The 21938-nt window shown below is 38.7% G+C and overlaps 4 protein-coding genes across 6 annotated transcripts; 2 read left to right on the plus strand and 2 right to left on the minus strand.

Moving 5' to 3' along the window:
* Positions 1-960: 960 nt before the first annotated feature.
* On the plus strand, positions 961-4744 carry ABC4 (UbiA prenyltransferase family protein). Of its 3 annotated transcripts, none has more exons than XM_088678550.1 (13): positions 961-1156; positions 1290-1369; positions 1481-1558; positions 1722-1974; positions 2635-2741; positions 2852-2923; positions 3050-3188; positions 3432-3538; positions 3623-3722; positions 3817-3855; positions 3956-4066; positions 4161-4226; positions 4445-4744. In XM_088678550.1, the coding sequence occupies exons 2-13, from the start codon at positions 1362-1364 to the stop codon at positions 4580-4582; spliced, it is 1218 nt and encodes a 405-aa protein (XP_088534676.1). In that variant the 5' UTR covers positions 961-1156; positions 1290-1361; the 3' UTR covers positions 4583-4744. The 3 variants fall into 3 exon arrangements, with proteins under 3 accessions (XP_088534676.1, XP_068323699.2, XP_088534677.1); XM_068467598.2 differs by having other exon boundaries at positions 966-1156; positions 2638-2741; XM_088678551.1 differs by lacking the exon at positions 1290-1369 and having other exon boundaries at positions 984-1156; positions 2638-2741.
* A 915-nt stretch (positions 4745-5659) lies between these two features.
* Positions 5660-7951, minus strand: LOC137729394 (putative H/ACA ribonucleoprotein complex subunit 1-like protein 1). Its single transcript, XM_068468338.2, has 4 exons — positions 7701-7951; positions 7190-7338; positions 6979-7094; positions 5660-6037 (listed from the first exon to the last, which is right to left on the minus strand). The coding sequence occupies exons 1-4, from the start codon at positions 7858-7860 to the stop codon at positions 5887-5889; spliced, it is 576 nt and encodes a 191-aa protein (XP_068324439.2). The 5' UTR covers positions 7861-7951; the 3' UTR covers positions 5660-5886.
* A 1470-nt stretch (positions 7952-9421) lies between these two features.
* LOC137729270 (dicarboxylate transporter 2.1, chloroplastic) lies at positions 9422-13528 on the minus strand. Its single transcript, XM_068468143.2, has 4 exons — positions 12449-13528; positions 11142-11455; positions 10389-10837; positions 9422-9742 (listed from the first exon to the last, which is right to left on the minus strand). The coding sequence occupies exons 1-4, from the start codon at positions 13454-13456 to the stop codon at positions 9627-9629; spliced, it is 1887 nt and encodes a 628-aa protein (XP_068324244.2). The 5' UTR covers positions 13457-13528; the 3' UTR covers positions 9422-9626.
* A 302-nt stretch (positions 13529-13830) lies between these two features.
* On the plus strand, positions 13831-19981 carry LOC137728151 (Polynucleotide adenylyltransferase family protein). The gene is made up of 15 exons (XM_068467027.2): positions 13831-14245; positions 14356-14486; positions 14590-14707; positions 15009-15064; positions 15181-15230; positions 15341-15439; positions 16148-16257; positions 16413-16540; positions 16671-16737; positions 16897-16980; positions 17900-17962; positions 18066-18210; positions 18627-18794; positions 19346-19443; positions 19523-19981. The coding sequence occupies exons 1-15, from the start codon at positions 13946-13948 to the stop codon at positions 19625-19627; spliced, it is 1722 nt and encodes a 573-aa protein (XP_068323128.2). The 5' UTR covers positions 13831-13945; the 3' UTR covers positions 19628-19981.
* Positions 19982-21938: the final 1957 nt, after the last annotated feature.

The raw sequence follows: 21938 nt of genomic DNA on the forward strand, positions 1-21938 counted from the left end.
GGAATAAGAATGTACGAAAAATCTACGAATGAACGAAAAATGAGAAACTTTGAATACAAGAGTCTTCTTTGAGCGTGTGAATCAAGGCTCTCAATGAAAGCACCAATTTGTGGATGCAAATTTTTGTCGTCTTCTCATTTGACGAAAATGCGCCTACAAAATAATAGCACCTAAGATTAAGACCAAGAGCCTCACGCATACATGATGAATTTTTTTTTGGGGGGGGGGGGGGTGCGTTTTGGCCAAAGAATCTTCAATACCAAAGTTAGAATTCTAAAAATAATGTGTTTAGAAGTTTGTGGGTAGCAAATGGCTTAGCTTTCTAGTGGGATAACATGGCTATTTAAAGGGAAGTGATGATAGAGATTTGAATAAATACCATTTTGATCACCTTGACTCTTCATTGATTGAGCCGTTATTGTTTGTTGCATACGTGTGGGAATCTCGGTGTGTCTCGCGGGTAATTTTGTCATTTTCACCCAAAAGTCCACGTGTCACCTCCATAAGTTTCTTGATTATTTTTGGGTCCACAAGCAATTTCGTCAGATCTACAGAAAAATAGTAACGATAAGTATAGGGATGCTACTACATCTTGGTTGGTGGGTAATGGGTACAAATAAACTAGATTTCATAGCCTTCTTGAATAGAGATTTTTCAGTGTACCCATAACACAAGTTGGTACACAGTTTGTCATAGTACAAGTAAATGAGCATTGAAAAATATTCTCTCCTCAATTTTACTATGATGTGTGGTATAACGGTTTGTATTCCGTGTACATGAAACAATCATGTGGTATATGGAAAAATCTCTCACTATTGACTAGGGATTTACATGCAAGTGTTTCATTGAAGTTGATACATGAATTGGAAAATATTGAAAAGTTTAGGACCAACTTGACAATTGCTTAAAACTTAAGGGATTTGAAAGTAGTAGTCAAAAAGAGAAAGTAGACGTGGCAAAGGGACAAACAGAATCAGACTAACGTTATCTTATCTCATGCATGCTAGATTTTGTTGGGGAGTCTAAAACCTCAGGACTCTGAACTCACTCTCCTTGACCAGAAAAGGACTCGATCAATTCAGATGATATATGAAGTTGCTGAAGCCTTAACTCCCACCGCAACCGCAACCGGAACCGGAACCGGCAGATTAGAGAGGTCGGTCTCTCGTTTTTTGGTTTTTCTTCTGACTTTCGGAGATTCTTCTGCTATATTTGTTGTAAACTATTTGCTTAGAAAATATTTGACTGCATTTTTTCGTTGTAAATGGGTGAATGATCTTCCACTTCAGCTGTACTGCTACGCGCACACAAGTGAAAAAGCTTCAATCATTCAATGGGCTTTCTGTGATGAGTGTCTTTGTATGATCAGGTTGGTTGGTTCTTGGATGTGTATTTGTAGATTAATACTAATTTGATGACTAAATTAGTTTGTTCACTGCTGTTGGCTTACCCCTAATCCCTAAGCATCTCCCTTGGACAGGGTCATGGCAACAACATTCTGTAATCTTCCCACGGGTTCTGGTCTCACAAAACTGAAAGACTACCGTGTCTCCAAAAGGCGAGTTCCCGGCCTTATTTTCCATTGCTAAGTTGTGACTGAATTATTTTCCTCTTTGTTTTAGATTAGATCTAATATCGCTAGAATAAAATCAAATCATCGTAAATAGATGAAACTTCCCGAGAATCTCTGTATAATTGTACTGACATTTCTCATATCTCAGACCTTATCGAGGCTTTGCAACATTGTCTTGTTTCTCCTGTAATGCTCAAAAAGTTTTCCTTAGAAGAGAGGTAGAGGCCAGGCGGCAGTGGCAACATTGTGGACAGGCTTTTGTCAACAATAAGTCAGACTATTATTCTAACACCACCATCCACCAAGAAGAGGATAAGGAAGAAGCGGATATTTCTAAAGCAACCTTGACATGGAGGGCGATCAAGTTACCAATATACTCCGTTGCTTTGATTCCTCTCACGGTGAGTTTTTCAGGCGATGCATACATCTCTCCGTTTCTCCTAACATCATATTAAGGTTTCAATTTTCTATGTATTTGTACATATATGGTTGTCAAGTCCGCAACTGTTGGAAATCCAGCTTCCGTTCTGTGTGTGCAGTATAATGGATTTGGACTATACACACAGCGGAAGAAACATAAACATGTTGAATGTATGAGTAGCGGTGTTTTGGGGGAAGCGTTGCATTTATAAAACATAAGAGTACATAACTAAAATAACTTTGGATATGTGAATTCCGAAAACTCCACAGAGCTCCTACATTGTACTTGAGAACTCGTGTTTATGTAACTACTATTTTTATATGACACAGACATTCAGTGAGGGCACGCACATGAGATTCTGTAGAATTTTGTTCAGGTTACAATTTTGACAGGTTTAAATTGTATATGTTCCAGTTGTCTTCTCTGTAATTTATATCCTCCTTTGGATTTTGAAGTAGTACACTACGCAGAGTGCTTCTAGCATATCTCTTCCTCTCTTAAATTAGTTACCGACATACTCTCTGCTTTTAATACAATGCAGTCATTTCTATTACACCATTGTCTCTCATCACTATGCTTGAAATGATATACACTTCCCCGCCTCTAACTAGCTCGCTTCACCATGTCTTGCTTTCTTAAGCAGGTAGGTAGCGCAGCTGCTTATTTGCAGACAGGCATGTTCTCAGCTCAGCGTTATTCTATTCTTTTGATTTCCTCGGTTCTTATCATCACATGGCTCAACTTAAGGTATACATCATAATAATTTCCGGAATGCATGCGTTTGGCTTTTAGATATGTTTTAACTCCTTTCTTCACTTCTGCACCGTTAAAATTCATATTCGTTCATCAATTTGCAGCAACGATGTATACGATTTCGATACAGGAGCAGACATAAATAAGAAAGAATCAGTTGTAAATCTGGTGGGCAGGTAAAGTTTATTCTTCTTCTTTGTTGTATGTTAATGAATTTAGTGTGTCTGCGCTTTCCTGCAATCTTGTGTCGTTGTTATGTCCAATATTAATTTCCGATTTTGTTTTGTAATGTGCTTGGCAAGCCGTACAGGCACTCTTGTTTCTGCATACTTGCTACTTGCTCTTGGCTTCTGGGGGCTTGCTTGGGTATCTGTTAAGGCAGGAAGTATGCGTGCAATATTATTACTCGGTTGTGCAGTCATTTGTGGTTATATATATCAGGTAAGTAGAATGCTGCATATGAGACCAAGTAAATTAATCTGAACAACAAATCTGTATCCTTGATGATCTTCTTTAGCAAATGAAAATTCGAGTCACATCTTTTGAAATTAACAATTTTATAAATGGGGGTAAGAATGAGCTGAATTTTCGAAGCATGTTTCTGATGTGAATTTTCTAAGCATGTTTGATGTCTGTGCATGGGAAGCAACATGTTTTTATATCTGCTCTACTGCTGGGTTGCAGTGTCCACCATTTCGGTTAAGTTACAAGGGATTGGGAGAGCCGTTGTGTTTTGCAGCATTTGGTCCATTCGCTACCACCGGGTTTTATTTATTGCAGGGCAGCACAAGGTTAACTAACTTCGATATGTCCTGGATGTTGATTTAATTTTTTGTAGTCTTTGATACCCTAGTTAATATTGCTTGTCTTGACAGGGAAGTGATCCATCTTCCTTTCACCGGTTCAATTCTCTCCGCTTCACTCCTTGTTGGCATTACAACGGCCTTGATCCTCTTCTGTAGTCACTTTCATCAGGTAGTTATTGTTTTTTATATTGAGAAATTTTGAGCTCTCCAGTTGGTTTATAGCATGACAGTGTTAAAACTCACACGAATGTCATGCAACTCAGATCGAAGGAGACTGGGCTGTAGGAAAAATATCCCCTCTGGTATATACACTTAAACTGAGCTCTTATATGTTTAAACTTGAAACCTTAACGAGAACCACTTGCCGTTGATCTTTTTATTTGTATGTCTATCGGTATATAGGTTAGGCTTGGCACCGAAAGAGGATCAGGGGTAGTGAAATGGGCAGTAACAGGACTATATGTTCTTACTTTCACTTTCGGTTTGAGCAGCGCTCTTCCTTTTACTTGTCTCGTAAGTTATATCTAATTGGTGAAGTATACATGTGCCTAGTAGCAAGGGTCTATCCCACATTTATCAGTCTGAGTTTGATCGAGGCTTCTTTCAGTTTCTCTGTTGCTTGACCTTACCAATTGCAAGACTGGTGGTTAGCTATGTTGAAGAAAACCACAGTGTGAGTACGCACGCAGCTTGCGTGGAACGCAGGATGCCTCGATTTCAGAATTCTCTTGGTTCTGTTGTAACTGTTATGTGTGATTCTACTGAAATTCGGTGCAGTGTCATTCCTGTCGCTTCACCCATACATTGGTGTAGTGACAGGAACGACAGTATCTGCTCATTTTATTCCGAGTGTTGCGGATTTTGCTTATAAGAAATTTCTTTTTCTTACAGGACAAGCAGAAGATATTCATGGCGAAGTACTACTGTGTGAGATTGCATTCTTTGTTTGGAACTGCATTGGCTGCTGGACTCGTTATGTCGAGAATGTTCCCTAAACTTAGCCTTTCCTCAGCGTTTGGATTGTCATGAAGTTTTGCAATCGCAGAGTCTGTTGTGTACGTACGAATATGCTTAGTTTGTTGAGTGGCAGATCTAGAATAACATGGTCTTTGGGAAAACAAGCATGTTTTTCCTCACGACAGATAATTACACTAAATTTATCTAAATTACGAGGGGAGAATCATTTTTTAATCTTACTATGAGTTGGTTGTTAGGAAGAGATTATTAATTCAATCAGAATAGTGGCCGAATAGTGGAACGAAAGCATTACGAGAAAGATATACCATTTTCAAATCGCCCTGCAAAGATGGACATTATCAATCGTTTTAGTGGGGAGGGAAAAGGATGCTTTGGCCAACGTGACTATGTGGGGGAATAAATCACACATTGACAAGAGAGTGGACCTTTGGATGAGTTTATAAGTAGTTGGGATACTCCATATTACCAATTGGTTTTGAGGTAGAATCTCAATTTTATTCATAGTATTAAAGCAATTTGTCACATCTATGAAGCTTAACGGCCACACATGCTCCACACTACCTTATTTGATTGTTCACATGTTTGGCTTAAAAATTCGCCACATGAGTTGGCGTGGTAATAATGAACCCCACATTGATGGGAAACCATATTGCCAATTGTTTTATGGTAGAACTCAACTTTCTTCACCCCTTGTTTTTTTACACCATGATATATTTACACCAAAGGGTGGGTGAATAAATTAGTACCGAACTCACTATTTACAAGATTTAAGCAAAAAACCTCTCCCTTACAAGTGAACAAAAACACCACTATATCGTAAAGCTCAAAAGCTTGCATAAAAGCTCAAAATCTTACATAAACTTATATCACCACATGGCGTCCGGAAAACTTACCAAGTGAGAACTTTCATACTTAAGAATCGATAAAAAAAAAAAAAAATCAATTGAATATCTTTCAATTAGTTGGACCGTAGGTGCGATGATTTACTTCACAAGCAAGGTCTTGGGTACCAAGATGGCCCAACACAGATTCGGTTGCGCCACACATACAAAAAAGTATAAAATAATGATGTATTTGGGTCTACCAAATACGGTGCTGCAAAAACTCTAACCACTTAGACAAGGCTCATTTCCACAGCAGATTTCTTAAATTCAAAATAAACGTCAACGTTTAACTCGACTCAAGTTCAAATTGCAGCTAGGATTATAAAACTACGTTACTCAGGAAAATAAATAGTCCATCAACCGCATGTCAACACCAAAATCAGCATGAAGTTGTGATTCTTGTGAGCCCTAAGCATCCAGAAATGATGACACAAAGTGGGGAGGGCACTAGAACTATTACAAAATGCTATTCTAAAATCTCCCTCTGCCCCTGAAGCCACCACGGTTACCACCCCTCGGAGGACCCCTTCCCCTCGTAAAACCCCCTCCCCTTGGAAAACCCCTTCCCCTCGGAGCACCCCTTCCACGGCCTCCACCTCGAGAAAACGCTGGCTTCTGTCCCCTGCAGGAAAACCATCCATACATGTGTCACTCGCAAGAATTGACAACGAGAATAATATGACAATTACTTCGGATGAACAATCGAAGACCTTTCTAACACTACTAAAAACAGATTACCACACAAAACCATGCTCACTGGCAGACCCAAAAAAAAAAAAAAAAAAAGCTATACATATACAACTCAAAATAACAATGAAGCAAAGGAATTGTCACTCAACACAGTACAAGAAAGGAACGAATGAATATGACTAACAGTTACCAAAAAATTATCAGAGCCAAGGATCAGCCATAAAATTAGCTCATGTGTTAACTGAATGACATAGTTAAGCCCATTGACGAGACCATTTCCAAGAGAACTTTCCGACATTGCTTTTTGTCAAATAAAAATAACAGAGTTCAAAATAAGCCTTGTGAACGATCATACAATGATCTTGAAAGTTCAAGTGTTCGAATAAAAAAGTTCCATCAGCCAACTCCTGTTCTTATCAAACATAACAGTTGAAGATAAGCCAAAGAATAAAGAGCGATCGAGAGGCTCCCCGAGAAACCAATGGGATATCTATTATCTATAATAAGTAGAATTTGGTTTGGCAACGTGACCAAAATTAAGCTAGACTGATCAGATTTTCGCTTGTCCTAGCTTGGAAACAAAGCTTGACATCAAGTTTACAGTATAGAAGACTGAGCTTGTCATCCTAGTAACACTTAAGAGTTTATGCTGCCACACTAAAAAATAACTTGGGACACTGACGTCTTTACAATAACCCCCTTCCAAGAAAAAAGAGGTCATGAAGTAACACGGAATGATATAGACTCTTTGCAGTTGTTCATTGGAAAGCATGTGTTGTTTAATTAAAGTACGGAATGTGGAATGAACCTTATCATTATTTCAACTCAAACATGAAATGCAACCTAAATAATGCAAAAGTACGAAAATCATACTTTGGCTGCGGAAGAAATCTTTCAAGAGGAAGAAGCTTCATTGGGTCAATATAAAACTTATCACCCTGTGAATACGAAGTGGCCACAATTCCTTCCATAACTTTGACCGAAAAGTACTGCAATTGCATCACAAGAAACCAAATTAAACATCCAAAACTAAAAAGCAAGCTACAAAGAGTTGGCATCATAAACAGTGCACAGGAGGACTCACGGATTCGTTGATTGGACCAAATATTTCATCAACTTTCCCAATCTGAGTCTTGTTCTGCAGATAGATTGCGGCATTAAAATGGGGTATCTTCGGATTTGTGAGCTTTGTCACTGCCTCACCCTCACATGCATGAACAAATGTCGAAACCTCTGAAAAACAACAAAAAAAATCAATAAACCATCCAACGAGAAAAAGTAACAGAATTCAAAATCTACAAAACCGAGTGCAGCAACGTTCTAAGATTTTTACAGCCGACCCCACTTAGTGGGATAAGGCTTGGTTGTTGTTGTCGTCGCCTTTTGCAGAAACTGAGACATATTTCACCACCCCAGATTTCTAATTAACTTCTTAATTCCACAGCTGCTGAACACATTGTTTCATGACATTTACAAGACAAAAAACTAAAAGAATAGGGTTTCGAAAACTCCACGGAAAAACCAAAGTCCCCATTAAATAGAAGAACTACCAAAATGATTAACAAAAATGAGTTCGGAAAGAAAAATGAACAGACCTACGACTTCGGAAGGAGGGCCCTCATCGCGAAAGAAACCGCGACCACCACTATTAAAGCCGCGACCACCACCCCTATTAAAGCCGCGGCCACCACCACCACCACCACCACTGCGACCGCGGGAGCCTCTGAAACTTCCGCCGCCTCTGGGAGGTCGCATGATGTTTGGGTGCTTAAGGAACGAGGAAGAGGAGCTCTGAGAGTGTTGGTTTCGGCCTCCAATACAATGAATGAGTGAAATGCCTTTAGGGTTTAAGCATGTCGGTCTAGGGCTTTTCATGCTCCGTCTTCAAATGACTAAAATACCCCTGCTTCAAGATGCGTCCGCGGGGTTGGGCCATATCACTCTGGACCGGCCCAAATTATTTATTTCAAATAAAAAGATTATTCGAACGTTTTCTTTTAAGTTAATTATCAAATACTTTTATCCAATTAATGATAATAATAATTATTTTAATACGAGAGGTATCCAAACATAGATTAGTGATTGACTAACCATACTCTCCATGCAGCCTCAGCACCACATGAGGTGACAACGTGCTTTTAGCATCATAGCTAAGCGATATATCAAAACAAAGTCAGTATCTTAAATAATGTATTCATGAGAATTCAAACTCAGGTTGAGGATTCCAGAATCTTTATTTCTTTTTATAGTTTTACTAGACTAGCCCCTTGGGGTTGTTAATGACACTACCTGAGAGGAAATGGGAGGGTCTGAACCCAAGAGCTGTAGGTTGAAAACAAATTTCCTAACCCGCACGACAATTCAATTTCGAAATTTTTTTCGTTGGCTAGATAGAGGTTTTACAACATACGTATTATTATAAAAATATTTTGCCGCAATAGTAATTTGCTAATGAATTCAACTTTTGTTAATTTGTATTAGTCCTAGGATAGCAAATTTAGTAATTTCTAAATCCCAACAATTTAAATCTTATCACCTACCGCAGTGGAAAGGTATTAAGCCCTTGCATGATGGCATAGGTTCAAATCCGTCAGTGACTAATCTAACATGTAATTTAACAAATTCCTTCACCCTCTGGGCCTCTAGTCTCATCATCAGCAAATTCCTTGCTGATGATGGGTATGTTTCAATGAGATACTTTCAAATTACAAGGGACTCCCCCATCATCATCATCTTAAGGAGTAATTTTGTAAATGACTACTTTTCAAGTAGTCATTTACAAATCCCTCCCTTATGTTTCCAAAATGCTCATTCGCAATATGCCAATATCGTCCTTCGCTTCGTTCAAGTCGCTCCTTGCATTGAATTCGGGTCATGCGCAGGAGAGAAACACTCATGATTCTGAATCTTTAGTAAGGCATGAAAATAATTTTGTAGCGATGCTAGCCCCTTTCTAAGTCCGGGAACGATGCCCGGAATCTCATTAACCGCCGCAAATATTTCACCGGAATTTGTTTACAGAGAGTGAGAAACTCGAATAACAACATCCATGAACGAGTACGCTAAGCTAATAACAACATCAAGATGAGAAAGGGTAACCTATGATCTGGAAAAAAGCATGAACCATGAATGAAAAGTCAGGTCATAAAACAGCAACATGCATGAACGAGTCCTCTAATTTGAAATTCTACCCCGAGAGTAGCAGGATATGATTCTCAAACGAAAAAAAGTTTCTTTTCCGACATGGTTAAATCCGAAACAAGACTAAAGTATAACACACGTGTAGTGAGGCGTGCTTGGGGTGGACAAATAAGAGTGATTCAAAAGAGAGAATACTTGCTTCATGTTAAAGAACAGAAGAGAGGTCCTACGGCTACGGAATTACCTGAACTGTGGCTAAGTAAACCTATGGTTTTGCAATTTATTATCGGCTTCGGCCAAAACGATAGTTCCATTCTGCCCAGAAAATAATAATACAACAGGGAAGACCAAATAATCTACTTACAGGAAACCGATGAACATCAGTAGAGGCCCAAAAATTTCCACCAGAAGGATCCTACTATTGCCCAGATGACAGCATTAACAAGAGCCATTACAAAGCCAACTTTGAATACATCAGGAAGATCAATGTAACCAGCTGTTGGAAACAACAAACATCTTATCAGTCACCACACAAAACAGATACTGATAAAGACAATCCACTTTCTTTCATGTTCTTGACTGCTGAGCGCTTCAGTGAAAAAAATAAAGAAGGTAGCTGGGTAGAGAGAGAGAGGGAGAGAGAGAGAGGTAAATAAAAATATTTGAGGCTATCAAATTGTAAGAGAAAAATTTCAATGTCACCAACTTACACAGCACACCAAATTCATTTTGAAACATCATGCTAACACCTTCAAACTTTCCGTCCAGAAAAAGAAACCCAGTCTTTACACCAATGAAAAATCCTAAAAACTTGCCTCAAAAAGTAAAAAATGTCCACTGAAAGTGGGTCAGAGTGACGCACATGCCATGTTTTGAATGGAGAACTTGACAGAGTGAGGTTGTCATGGGTTTTGAAAAATTTACGTGACATATTTCTTAAATTTCTTTTTCTGAGGTGACAATGAAATTTGTACAAACTTCAAGTGACATCTCGAAAATTTTCCCTAATTTTAAAGACCATAAAATAATAAAATGAAGCAACTGTTATTGAAAAGGAAATGAACACTACAGAAATGTAACTGTTTAAGGGGAAAAAAAAAAAAATTCCAAACTTATGAAAGGGGTATTGGAACGGAGCATACCTCCATAGTATACAGCAGCCTGACCACTGCTATAATGCGTTAAAGCCCCAAACAGACTTGTATTGTAAGCTAAAGCCAACGCTGCTAACACACCAGGTACCCCAGCTGCCAAGTTCATGGCAAGAAATGCAGAGTATAAAGCACCCACATGACCGGTTTGACTTGCAAAGAGGTAATGGATGAAGAAGTAAGCTGCCTGAAGAACACCAAATGCAACTGGCCAGCTCAAAGAGTAAGACTGAAGCGTAGTGGCTACACAACCAGACATCCAATTTACAATACCAAGATTTGTCAACTGGCCAGCCATACCAACAAGAACAGAGAACCAAGCCAATGTATCCCATGCTGATTTTTCACTTAAACAGTCATCCCAATCAAGGACTCCTAACAAAAGGAGTATAGATAAGCCAATCATTGCAGTTACAACACTTGCTATACCAAAAGCGTCTCTGCAAGCAAACAAAGAACGAATTGGTGAATCAGAAGATTTAGAACCCTAGTAGAACAAAATGCATTCTCAGGGAAATCATGAACTGAACTTATACACACACACATGACGGGTTTGCTACTGTCAACCATCACTATAAGAATATATTGTAAAACTGTAGTCGATGGAAACATCCCATTATCCCAAGCAAAGTCTTATTCTTGGTGAAAAATATATCTGATTACCAAAAAGAAGGATATGCAATTATGATCTACTGGACACGTAAAATTAATAGTAAATAGTCCAAAGCAAGATAAACTACTTACCCAAAGACCCACAAAGAGACAGCAAGAAGCATTGTACCAACCATAATGAATTCATTCTTTGTGACGGGACCCATATTCTCCAATTTCTTTGTAGCCATGGCAGGGGCATCAGGTGTGTCTTTGGTTTCTGGAGGAAATAGCTTGTATAAGACTAGCGGAGTAGCTAGAAGGCAGACAAATGCTGGTAAACTAGCAGCCATGAACCAAGAAACCCAAGGGCTTGGAATAATCACCCCAATTTCCTCAGCCAATTTGAGGCACAGCAAATTTTGAGCTGCAGCCGTTAAGAAAAGAGCACTAGAGTTACCAGATGACTGTCACCCATCACACAACACAGATGCATAAGTCACAAGATGACACAAATAACATATGCTACTAGAGTCAGCAAGGAAAGAATATATAACACAGTAATAGTTAATGCTGGATTAATTCACTAGGAAAAAAATTAAAAAGTGTAGTTTACGTACACTAGATCTCTTAATTAACACATGAGAGTTCCAACACTTTCTTTCAACAAACAATTGTACGGATAATAAGTTTGATTAATTCAAGGATATCTACTTAAAATTTAATAGAATCCACTGATGTGGGACACAAGAGAACTACAAAGAGTTTTATGCTCTTCTTTGTACTTTGACTGACTACCGGAGAACATAAGCTTTTTGTCTTCAAACAAACACACAGGATAAGGCAAAAAAAAATTAAAATTATAAAGCACAGTACATCAACGAAGAGGGGAAAAAAAAATCCTCTTGTGTATGATTCAGCAACAACTAGAGTAAAAGAGGCGCTGGTTGTTGAGGCGAAAGGCAGAACAACGAAAGAAAGTTCTCCTCTTGGTTAATTCAACAACATAGAGTGAAGGGCAGTTGTTTGTTTGTACGAAAAAGAAAAGGTTCTCTTCCTATCTAATTCAGCAGAAACTGAAGGCAAAGTGCAAAGAAGAGTTGACACAATAACCCGCCACCCCCTCCTCCCACTTGTAGAGCTCTAGTTTTCTTCTTCTTGAATGGTCAAGAGCATTTTGATTTCCGCATTTTCAGTACAGTTTTTGGTTTAAATTAATATAACAACTGAATTAAGGATATTCAATGAGCATATTAAGTAAAAGTGCAAAAGAAAACTCCTCCAAACTGAGTTTATCAAAGTCATATCATTCACAATATTACAGGTATCTAAAGAGGCAATCAACGAAAGATGTTATCGAGTCCGTACCCTAAATATGAAATACTGAAGAAAATCCACTAGCTAAGAATATAGAATTCATATATCTTCAAATACAAGGGAGGGACTGAAAGAGCAACAACCTGAAACTGAGACATAACCAGATAAGAACCGAGCTTTCGTTTGGAGGGGTCACCGGGTTTACTCCCGCCGGAGAGGGACAATGACTGGATAATTGGCAAGAAAACACCGCCAGCCCTGGCCGTGGTACTCGGCATTGCTGGAGCAATTAGTGCCTCGCTTATTGTCAAGCCATAGGACAAACCCAGTGTGCTCTTCCCCAACCACTTGACAAAGTAGGTGGCAATCCGATCCCCCAAGCCCGTCTTCACGAACCCGCGAGCGAAAAAGAAGGAAATGACAATCAACCAGATCACCTCATTCGTAAAAGCACCGAAGGCCGTCGGGAAAGACAGAGTTCCGGTCACAATGGAGGCGGTGAGGCCTAGAAAGGCCCAAGCACCAACGGGTAACGGGTTCAGAATCAGGCCGGCAATGGTGGATAGGAAAATGGCGAGCAACTGCCAGGCTTGTGGGGTGACTTCGACTGGTTTGGGGACGAAAAAGCGGACCACGATGCCCACGGCGATGGAGATGATGAAGGGGATGGGTTTGGCACCTTGAAGCGGCGGCGGTGGTGTGAGAGTGGTTCCGGGTTCTTCGTATTTAGAGGCTTGGATTGGGAAGTGGGTTTTTCCGGGTTTTGAGGAATGAGACGAGGAAATGAAGGGTTTTGAGGCCAAGAGGGATGGTGATCGGAGGGTGGGGAGTGAGGGAGATGGTTTAAGGTTGTGGTGGATGGACGGTGGGGATTTGATGACGGGTTTTGAGCGGCGAAATAAGGAAGCGCGGGAAGAGAGAGAGAAGGAGGAGGTGGAGAGAGAGTGGAGGGCGAAGCTCTCCATTGTTGCTAACTTGTTAGAGAGAGAATTGGAATTTGAGAGAGAGAGAAAGAGAGAGAGAGAGAGAGAGGAGAGGTTTTGGTCTTTTATGGGAGAAGGGCGGAGCTCCCGGACGGGAGAGAAAGAGGCGCAGACAGAGAGAAAGGTGACGGTGACGGTGACGGTGACGGTGATGTGTGAGGAGGGCATTCAATAGAATTATGTTTTTTTTTTCTTTCTATTTTTTATTACATGCCTTTTTCTTATATATAAATTTAAAATGAAAAAAAAAAAGTCTGAATCCAAATAGGATGGGCATCAAACAAACTCGTTATTGATGTGGAAGTAAAACTTGTGATAAAAGGGATGTTGAAAAGTTTTTGTGCTCTCAAAAAGAATGAATAATGGTAATTTGCCATCAATTATTCCTATTTAAAAAAAAAAAAAAAAATGAATGGGCATCAAACAAACCGATCCAACCTATTTTGATTGGTTTGGTATGAGTTTGAGCATGAAAAAGTGTAGGACAGATGTCAACCAATTAGACACTGGTAACAGGGTTGGAGCAGATAATTGTCCACAGCAGATTTCAAAGTCCTCTGCCTCTCCGGGTTTGCGCAGTGGAGTTGAAACGAAAAGCTAAGAAATTAACCCACCCGCCTCCTGACCCTTTAAATTAGCTCCAAAGTCCTTCAAAGCATGAGACTAGCTTTCAAAACCGCTTCACTAAGCTGCTGCAACCCTCTCTTTCTTCCCACGCTCCGTCGGACGTTCCAGACCCGCAATCTTCCCACCAAAACCCTAGGGCTAGGGCTAGGGCTAGGGTTCTACCCTTGCAAAGCAATCATGGCGGTGCCGTCTCCCCCGCCCGTACAAGTCAGGGACAACATCCAACTCAATGAAACCGAGAAGAAAATCTTTGACCGGCTGCTCGGGACGCTTCGCCATTTCGGCCTACAGAATCAGCTTCGCGTTGCTGGCGGATGGGTCCGCGATAAGGTGCGTGCGTGCGTGCCTATTCATGGAATCCCGGCAAATATATAATATATACACGTATGTATTCATAGAATTTAGGTTTGAAAATCATGTTTGGAATGGGGGTTTTGCAGCTTCTGGGAAAGGAATGCTATGACATTGATATTGCCTTGGACAACATGTTAGGCAGCGAATTTGTAGACAAGGTTCAAGACTACTTACTGCACGTTGGGGAAGAGGCTCAGGGAATTGCTGTAATTCCATGGTATGCGGCTCTGGCTCTGCAATTTCTTATCTAAGTAGACTCCATTTTAGAGTGTGTGTGTGTGTTTTGCGTGTGTGTTTTAATGCTTAATTTTTTTATATAGCAATCCTGATCAATCAAAACATTTGGAAACCGCGAGGATGCGCATATGTGATACATGGATTGATTTTGTCAACTTAAGATGTGAAGAGTATTGTGAGAATAGCCGCATTCCTACCGTGGTAAATACTGTTGCTCGATAAGCGTTTGCTAGTCTCTTCATACCCTTTCGTTTTAGGACATTATGATTGATGTTTAATTCAGCTCCAAATGTTCTTAGTGCGAGAGTGATTCTTTTAGACAAAAATGTTAGACATCTACCGTCAAGAATAACTTTATTGTCTTTTTAGTTTTCAATTTACGCTAAGTTTGAGGCAGTTTTTCCCTTATTAGTTGAAGAAACAGTTAGTGAATCATGTTGAATCAAATTTGAAGTCTGTTCTTATTAAATTTGTAATTTAAAGTTTACTTTTGTTTTTACAGCAAAAATATGGCACACCCGAAGAGGATGCGTATAGGAGGGATTTAACTATTAACAGGTGAATTTCTTCCCTAAGAATCTTCTAGAACTGAAATAATGTCATGGTCGGTAAATGAGAACTATATTGCTTTGTTAGAACTTGTGTTCTTAATGGGATTTATTTTCGTTGGACAGCTTGTTCTACAATATAAATACCAGCTCAATTGAAGATTATACCAAAAGAGGTCTGTTTTCTGCATTTGGCGTGTTCTCTACCAATTTGTCCTATTTACCACTATCGAAGTTATTACTTTTTGTTTTGATGTTTCATTTGTCTTTCATTTGTATTTTGCAGGAATTGAAGATCTGAAATCTGGTATAATAGTGACTCCCTTACCACCAAAGGCCACATTTATGGATGATCCACTACGAGTTCTTCGAGCTATCCGTTTTGGTACTTATTTCTTTATCTTTTCTAAATTTTATGCACACTCAGCTCTCCATGGCTGATTATTCTAATTTTTCATAGCTCATTGGTCTTTTGCACTAACCTTGTCTAGTCTTTGGTACTTGGTCACTCACGGTTCACTAGTCATAACAGAGCCATATATGCTTCGTGCCCAATTGGTTTGACTTTCTCTTCTTGATTTTTCTGTTTCAATTTTTTTCTCTAGTTATCTATCTCATTATTGGCCTGTAATTGAGTGTTCAACATCCTATGGTCAACAATTTGAAGTATGTCAGGGTTCAACCACCTATATAAACAGTATGGTATAAAAACCGAACTCAAAAAGCTCCCCTACATTCATAGGGTGTTGTTATTGCATTTTGTCTACTCTATTTGTAACATTAGAATGTTTTAGTGAAAATATTATTTCTTATTTTTCTTAAAAAGTATTTGTTTCTTACTGGGAAGAAAAACATCTTAAATTTTACTAGTCTCTCATCCAAGGTTTCTGTTAACTGCTGAATGCTAGTATTCGTAAGTATGTATTTGCTCTATTCTGCCTTCTTGAAGTTCATGTTGGCGTGGTTTCTTAAATGACATTGTTTGCTAGCATCAACGTTCTGCATGAACTTTTCGGAGTAAACCAAGGGTCCTTTCACAGAACTGATCAGTTGGAAACATCTCCAAAATTGAAATATCTGGTCATGTGCTCAGGTGCAAGGTTTGGATTCATATTAGATGAAGAACTAAAGGAAGCAGCTGCCTGCGATGAAGTGAAAGCTGCTCTTTCGGCTAAAATTAGCAGAGAGCGTATTGGCACTGAAGTAAATTCCTGTTTTACATACCTCAAGTGGTGATTGTCTGATTATTATTTGATTTATGATGACTGTTCTAGCTTGTTTAATGGGAAAACATATCCTGGGTCCCCGGGTACAGTGGAATTATCTCTTTATTTTTTCCTTGTTTCTCCTTGGTTCAGATTGACCTTATGATCTCTGGAAATCAACCTGTCCAAGCTGTGGCCTACATTAGTGATTTGAAGTTATTTTGGGTCGTCTTCAGTCTTCATACAAAGCATGAGCCTGCAGTATCAGAAGGATGTGACAGGTATGGGGTTGCTTAAGGAAAAAAGGAGTTTCGAAGCATGTCCATCTCTATAACATCATGCATGGGCGGGTAGGTCGAATGACACATAAATATTTCAATGGTAATTCATTATTTTTCTCACCGAATGCAGGCTTTGTGTTTCTTACTTGGAGGCTACATGGAACCTTATTCAATTAATTGGCCCGTCTACCTTTACTGTGAGTATAAGGACCTGAAATACGTAATCTTCTTGCTTTCTCCTGTATACCTTCATTTTTTTATGCACTGATCATTGTTTTATTTCAAATTCTGCTTGTGTGTATTATATTTCCATGTGTATTGTTTTGAATAGCGTTTCCTCTAACATGTGAATTTAGGATGAACAAAGAAGGCGCTCTCTGTATGCTGCTATGTTCCTCCCACTTAGGAAAACCATATATAAAGATAACAAAGGAAAAAAGGTATGGTTCCCTTGTTTTGCTGTCATGTGTTTGCTGTTTCCTAATGTAATATTCCTTGTTTTGTGTATGAGGCTGTAAGCATACTGGCATTGAGCCTTTTGCATTGGATTTGCACAACCTTGTGCAAGACAGCATGCTAGTTTGTAGCAAAATGTGCAAACCAGGAATGTTATTGGAGATATTTCCATAGAAGCAACTAGGGCTGATAATTTTAGACCGAAAAACTTATCAAACCGGACGGTCATTTGGTGTGATTTTTTATTTTTGAATTTTGGTGAAAAAACTGACCGAACTGTTGAACATACTTGGTTCCCGTTAAATTTGACTTCTCCATTCGCTACATTTCTGTTGACTTGTATATATAAGCTCTCTCTCTCTCTCTCTCTCTCTCTCTCTCTCTCTCTCTCCACCAAATTCTGGCAGAGCTCATTTTGTCGCACTACTCGGATTTTGCTGGATCTCATGGATTTTGCTGTTTCGGTTCCTTGGTGAACTAACCACAGTTGGTGGAAGGTTAGGACGGTTAAACCTCAGTCCTTACTGACAGTTGTGGTTTGGTGGGTGGTTCCGGTCACTCAATCTGGTTAATTGACCCCTACCCACACCTAGAGACAACAACAGTATTACTAGATAATAACGTGATTATTTGATTAGATGTTTGTCACAAAAAAATAGAGTTGATTATAATTGGTGTTTGCAATAGAAAAAAAAAAAAATTGGAATCAATCGTCTCAATATAAATTTGTACGAAAGTGTAACATTACTGGTTTGTTTAGTTAATTAGGACTGGAAGATGCTTGGAGTTGATTATTTCATAACCTATTCTTGAAACATGTAGATAGTTTTTATAATGCAGCAGTTCAACATCACATGATTTTCAAACTGGAATCAGTTCTAAATCTTTGTTTTTGAATTTCAGATTCCTGTGGTGAACTACATTTTCCGAGACTCCCTTAAGCGAAAAGCCAGTGATGCAGAAACAGTACTTTTTACACATTACGTGGAAACACTAAGCTGGTAGTTATATCAAGACTTCCTGAATCTGCATTTTTATATAAATTGTTTGCCAATTTTAATTGTTACAGGTTATAAATGTACACCATGCGTTGGAGAAGTTTTTGTCTTTGATTCCTTATTTTGCATCAAATGAGGACGTACTCATTTCTGAAGTTAATTGGGCAAGAGAATCTGTTGATGTACCTCTTACTTCAAAGCCCCGGGTATTGACAGGTATGAGGTTTGTGTCCTTGCTGTCTTTCTTAGAAATGCTGGTGTATGTTTCCTTTGTGCTTTTTGATAAAAAAAAAACTCTCTGAAAAGTTGGTGTGTGCTTAATACTAATAGAGGGATCACATATGTGGCTGACACTGCAATTTCCATAGTTTGATTAATTCTTTGGGAAATTATACGGGAGATAAACTTATGTGTCTCAGACCTTATGAATATAAATGTCAATTTGAAGCTTTTTAATCATATTAAATTATTAATCCATGCTTGACCACATATGTATTTCGTTTATGTGGTACTTCTTGCTTTGATTATGGTCTAACATCCATCTTTCTATCCTCCTAAATCCTAAGAATGTAATCTGCTTGATACGTTTGTCCTTAATGTTCTTATTTCATTTTGAATTGTCAACCATCCAGGATTTCTTCTACAAGAAATTAAAGATTTTTGGAGAGTTGCCTTGCTGATGGCTACATTGTTATATCCCCCCAACAATGATTGTACCGAAGATCTTCTAAGTAAGAACTTTGAACTGGAAAGACGAAGAGCCTTATTTATAGCAGCTGAAGATGCCATACTTAAACTAGGTATCATCTCTTTTAGACAAACATCTAGTTTTGATATGAATATGTTTATTAGTTTTGATAGTAATTTGGAAACTCCCAACTTTCCAATCTTTTGTAGTTTTGATATGTTTCTTAGTTTTGATGTCAACCATTGGTAAGGGTGAAAACAATGCTTTGTGACTAGAAATCTATCGGTGTCATTAACTGTTGAATATTATCTGTATGTTTTCCATGTCAGCATGTGCTGTCATTGTGAGAGTAAATTCAACATGATGAACTTTTATCGTCTCTATTCTTTTCTTACATAGGATATATCTCACTGTAAAAATAAGTCTCCAAGCATTGGAGAAACTTAAATGGCATCTAAGGTGGCCTCAAACATGGTATATGTATGTGCTTGAGTATGCGTGTGTGTGTGTGTATGATATTTTGTAGGATATCTAGTTTAGATCTTGTCCTGGAGTTCGATGCCCAACCTGTTTTTTTAGTCCGTGGCAGATTGCCCTTAAGATTTTCTCAGGCTTTGGGAGACAGCTTGGATGTCATTTCTGATATTTGTTCCGGTGCATTAGGTCTTGATAAAGTTTGGGATGCAAAACCACTACTGAACGGGAAGGAGATCATGAATGTTTTGCAGCTTAAATCTGGAGGACCACTTGTGCGAGAATGGGTAAGCTATAAGTTCTGATTCCAGCACCGAAAAGAGCTATTATTGAACTCCAAATGCTAATGTATCCTTTACTTGGCAGCAACAAAAAATATTTGCATGGCAGTTTGCTCACCCTTCAGGAACTGCAGAAGAATGCCTTGAGTGGATGAAGGAAACACATTCGAAACGTTTAAAGATGGAATGATACTCAAAGCAGTTGCCTTGGGAAGTGCGGTTTTTCTAGCTCTGCTGGTGTTACGGATGGATTGATTGCTGAGAACAATATCTGTAAATTCGGATCCTTGCAGCGAGCGACATCCGGTTCCAGTTCACCGTTTACAGAAGCGACCATGCTCAAGAGTTTGCAAAAGCACTATGACATTTGCCAATAGTCATCGTAATGCTACCCTGTTATATTTTTTCTCTCCGGTACGATATATGTAATACAGATGCCAGGAACTTAGGAACATAGAGCAACTCTAACCCCGACCGTTCATGTTTACATCAAATATGTCATTTGCTAACATTGGTGATAATTTGAAGAAATTTTATTAGTGAATTTTGCACCTTCGAACCATGCATCAAATTTTATTATCCACTGTTGAATTTTTTCTTTACCAAGTGGAATTGCAGAGCTTGAAGGTATGTTAACATCTACAAGACATGGTATTCGCCATTCCTGATGCACGGATTGGCCTAAAACACCTCCTAGTTCTTTAAGAAAATTAAGGTGGTGTAGCTAGTCGCGCAGTCAGAATGGCTGATTATTTTAGACAAGTTGAATGATCCAGTAGATGAAGAGGAACGCAGAAAAGGATGGTGTATAACTCAACGTGCTTTTTATACCATATATTCGATTGCAAAAATTTAATATAAATTCATACGACTTCTGGAAAATATTTTGTAAAGTACTCGAACTTGTAATTACTTGAGTATTCATCACATATCATCAAATTTACTAAAATACTAAAGCATAAATTCTGAATTTTTTTTCTTTGTTATATGTTAAATAATGAAGAAGATGCCAAATGAGTAGCAAAAAATACTTTGGCGCCTATCTACAAGAACAAGGGAGACATACAAAATTGCGGGAACTATAGGGGTACTAAGTTAATTACAATGAAGCTCTGGGAAAAAGTAATCGAGTTCATGCCAAGGCGCTCAACCATGGATGCAATTTGTCTCTTACGAAGAACGATGGATTTGCACATGATCTTTATAGATTTAGAATAAGCTTATGATAGGGTCTCAATAGATATTCTTTCGAGGATTTTAGAGAAGAAAGAAGTATGAGTATCATGTATCTAAGCTATAAAGGATATGTATGATGGAGTAAGGACTGCCGTAAGAACTCATGAAGGGCAAACCGAAATTTTTCCCATAACTGTGTGGTTACATCAAGGCTCATTTTTAAGTCCTTACCTTTTTGCATTGCTAATGGATGAGTTGACGAGATATATCCAAGATGATATTCCTTGGTGTATACTTTTTGCAGACGATATAGTGTTGATAGATGAAACTCAGGAGGGAGTAAATGTGAAGCTTAACCTATGGTGGAAGTGCTGGAATCTAAAGGTCTTTGCCTAAGTAGGTCAAAGACAGAGTATATAGAGTGCAAGTTCAATGAGAACGGAGGTTCAAATGAGTTAGGGGTGAGTATTGGAGATCAAAAAGTACCAAAGAGCGAACGTTTCGCTATCTTGGATCTATCTTGCAAAAGAACAAAGAATTGGACGGAGACCTCAATCATTGAATACAAGCTAGATGGATGAAGGGGAAGAGTGCATTAGATGTATTGTGTGATTGTCGTATACCAGTAAAGCTCACTGGAAAATTTTATAGGACGGAAATAAGCCATCAATGCTTTATGGCATGAAATGTTGGGTGGTGAAGCATCAACATGTATACAAAATGAGTGTTGCAGAGATGAGAATGCTTCGTTGGATGTGTGGGCATATTCGTCGTTCGATGTGTAGGCATATGAGAAAGAACAAGATTAGGAATTAGGATATCCGAGGTAAATTAAGAGTAGCAGAAATTGAAGATAAGATAAGAGAAAATTGGCTAAAGGTGGTTTGAACATGTCAAACGAAGACCTACAAACGCTCCGATTAGAAGATGTGATTACGAGACAAAGGCTCAGGGCCAAAGGGATAGAGGAAGACCTAGGAAGACTTGAAAATAGACTTTAGGAAAAGACTTGAACTACTTGGATTTAACGGAAGACATGACACAAAAACAAGCGCATTGGTGTTCTAGGATTGATATAGCCGACCCCACTTAGTGGGATAAGGCGTTTTTGTTGTTGTTATTGTATATGTTAAATAATAAATTCACTTAAAATAATGTATAAATCCAACTTCTCAATACAAGTATTGTTGTTTTAAATATAAGTAAGTACTTATTTATATGTGATAATATATCTACTTAATCCACCTAGGCCCCGTCTAGGCGCATAGCCGCTATGCCCTAGGTCCCAGCTTGCTACTCAACTATGTTAGAATTCTTGATACACC

Source organism: Pyrus communis, chromosome 10 (genome assembly GCF_041283825.1).
Source record: "Pyrus communis isolate YQ-2024b chromosome 10, ASM4128382v1, whole genome shotgun sequence".
NCBI lineage: Eukaryota > Viridiplantae > Streptophyta > Magnoliopsida > Rosales > Rosaceae > Pyrus > Pyrus communis.

Bases quoted from the DNA above. Each gene is read 5' to 3' on its own strand.
- ABC4 (XM_088678551.1), top strand. From the start codon at position 1,083: ATGATATATGAAGTTGCTGAAGCCTTAACTCCCACCGCAACCGCAACC. The intron at 3,539-3,622 runs GTTAACTAACTT...TTGTCTTGACAG, and splicing joins TTATTGCAGGGCAGCACAAG to GGAAGTGATCCATCTTCCTT. The intron at 3,856-3,955 runs GTATATACACTT...ATCGGTATATAG, and splicing joins TAGGAAAAATATCCCCTCTG to GTTAGGCTTGGCACCGAAAG.
- LOC137729394 (XM_068468338.2), bottom strand. From the start codon at position 7,860: ATGCGACCTCCCAGAGGCGGCGGAAGTTTCAGAGGCTCCCGCGGTCGC. The intron at 7,339-7,700 runs GTCTGTTCATTT...GTTGTTTTTCAG, and splicing joins CCCTCCTTCCGAAGTCGTAG to AGGTTTCGACATTTGTTCAT. The intron at 6,038-6,978 runs GTATGATTTTCG...GTTTTCCTGCAG, and splicing joins AGATTTCTTCCGCAGCCAAA to GGGACAGAAGCCAGCGTTTT.
- LOC137729270 (XM_068468143.2), bottom strand. From the start codon at position 13,456: ATGCCCTCCTCACACATCACCGTCACCGTCACCGTCACCGTCACCTTT. The intron at 11,456-12,448 runs GTTGTTGCTCTT...GATGGGTGACAG, and splicing joins TGGTTATGTCTCAGTTTCAG to TCATCTGGTAACTCTAGTGC. The intron at 9,743-10,388 runs GTATGCTCCGTT...TGTTTCCAACAG, and splicing joins GGCTGCTGTATACTATGGAG to CTGGTTACATTGATCTTCCT.
- LOC137728151 (XM_068467027.2), top strand. From the start codon at position 13,946: ATGAGACTAGCTTTCAAAACCGCTTCACTAAGCTGCTGCAACCCTCTC. The intron at 18,795-19,345 runs GTATCATCTCTT...CCGGTGCATTAG, and splicing joins AGATGCCATACTTAAACTAG to GTCTTGATAAAGTTTGGGAT. The intron at 19,444-19,522 runs GTAAGCTATAAG...TTTACTTGGCAG, and splicing joins GACCACTTGTGCGAGAATGG to CAACAAAAAATATTTGCATG.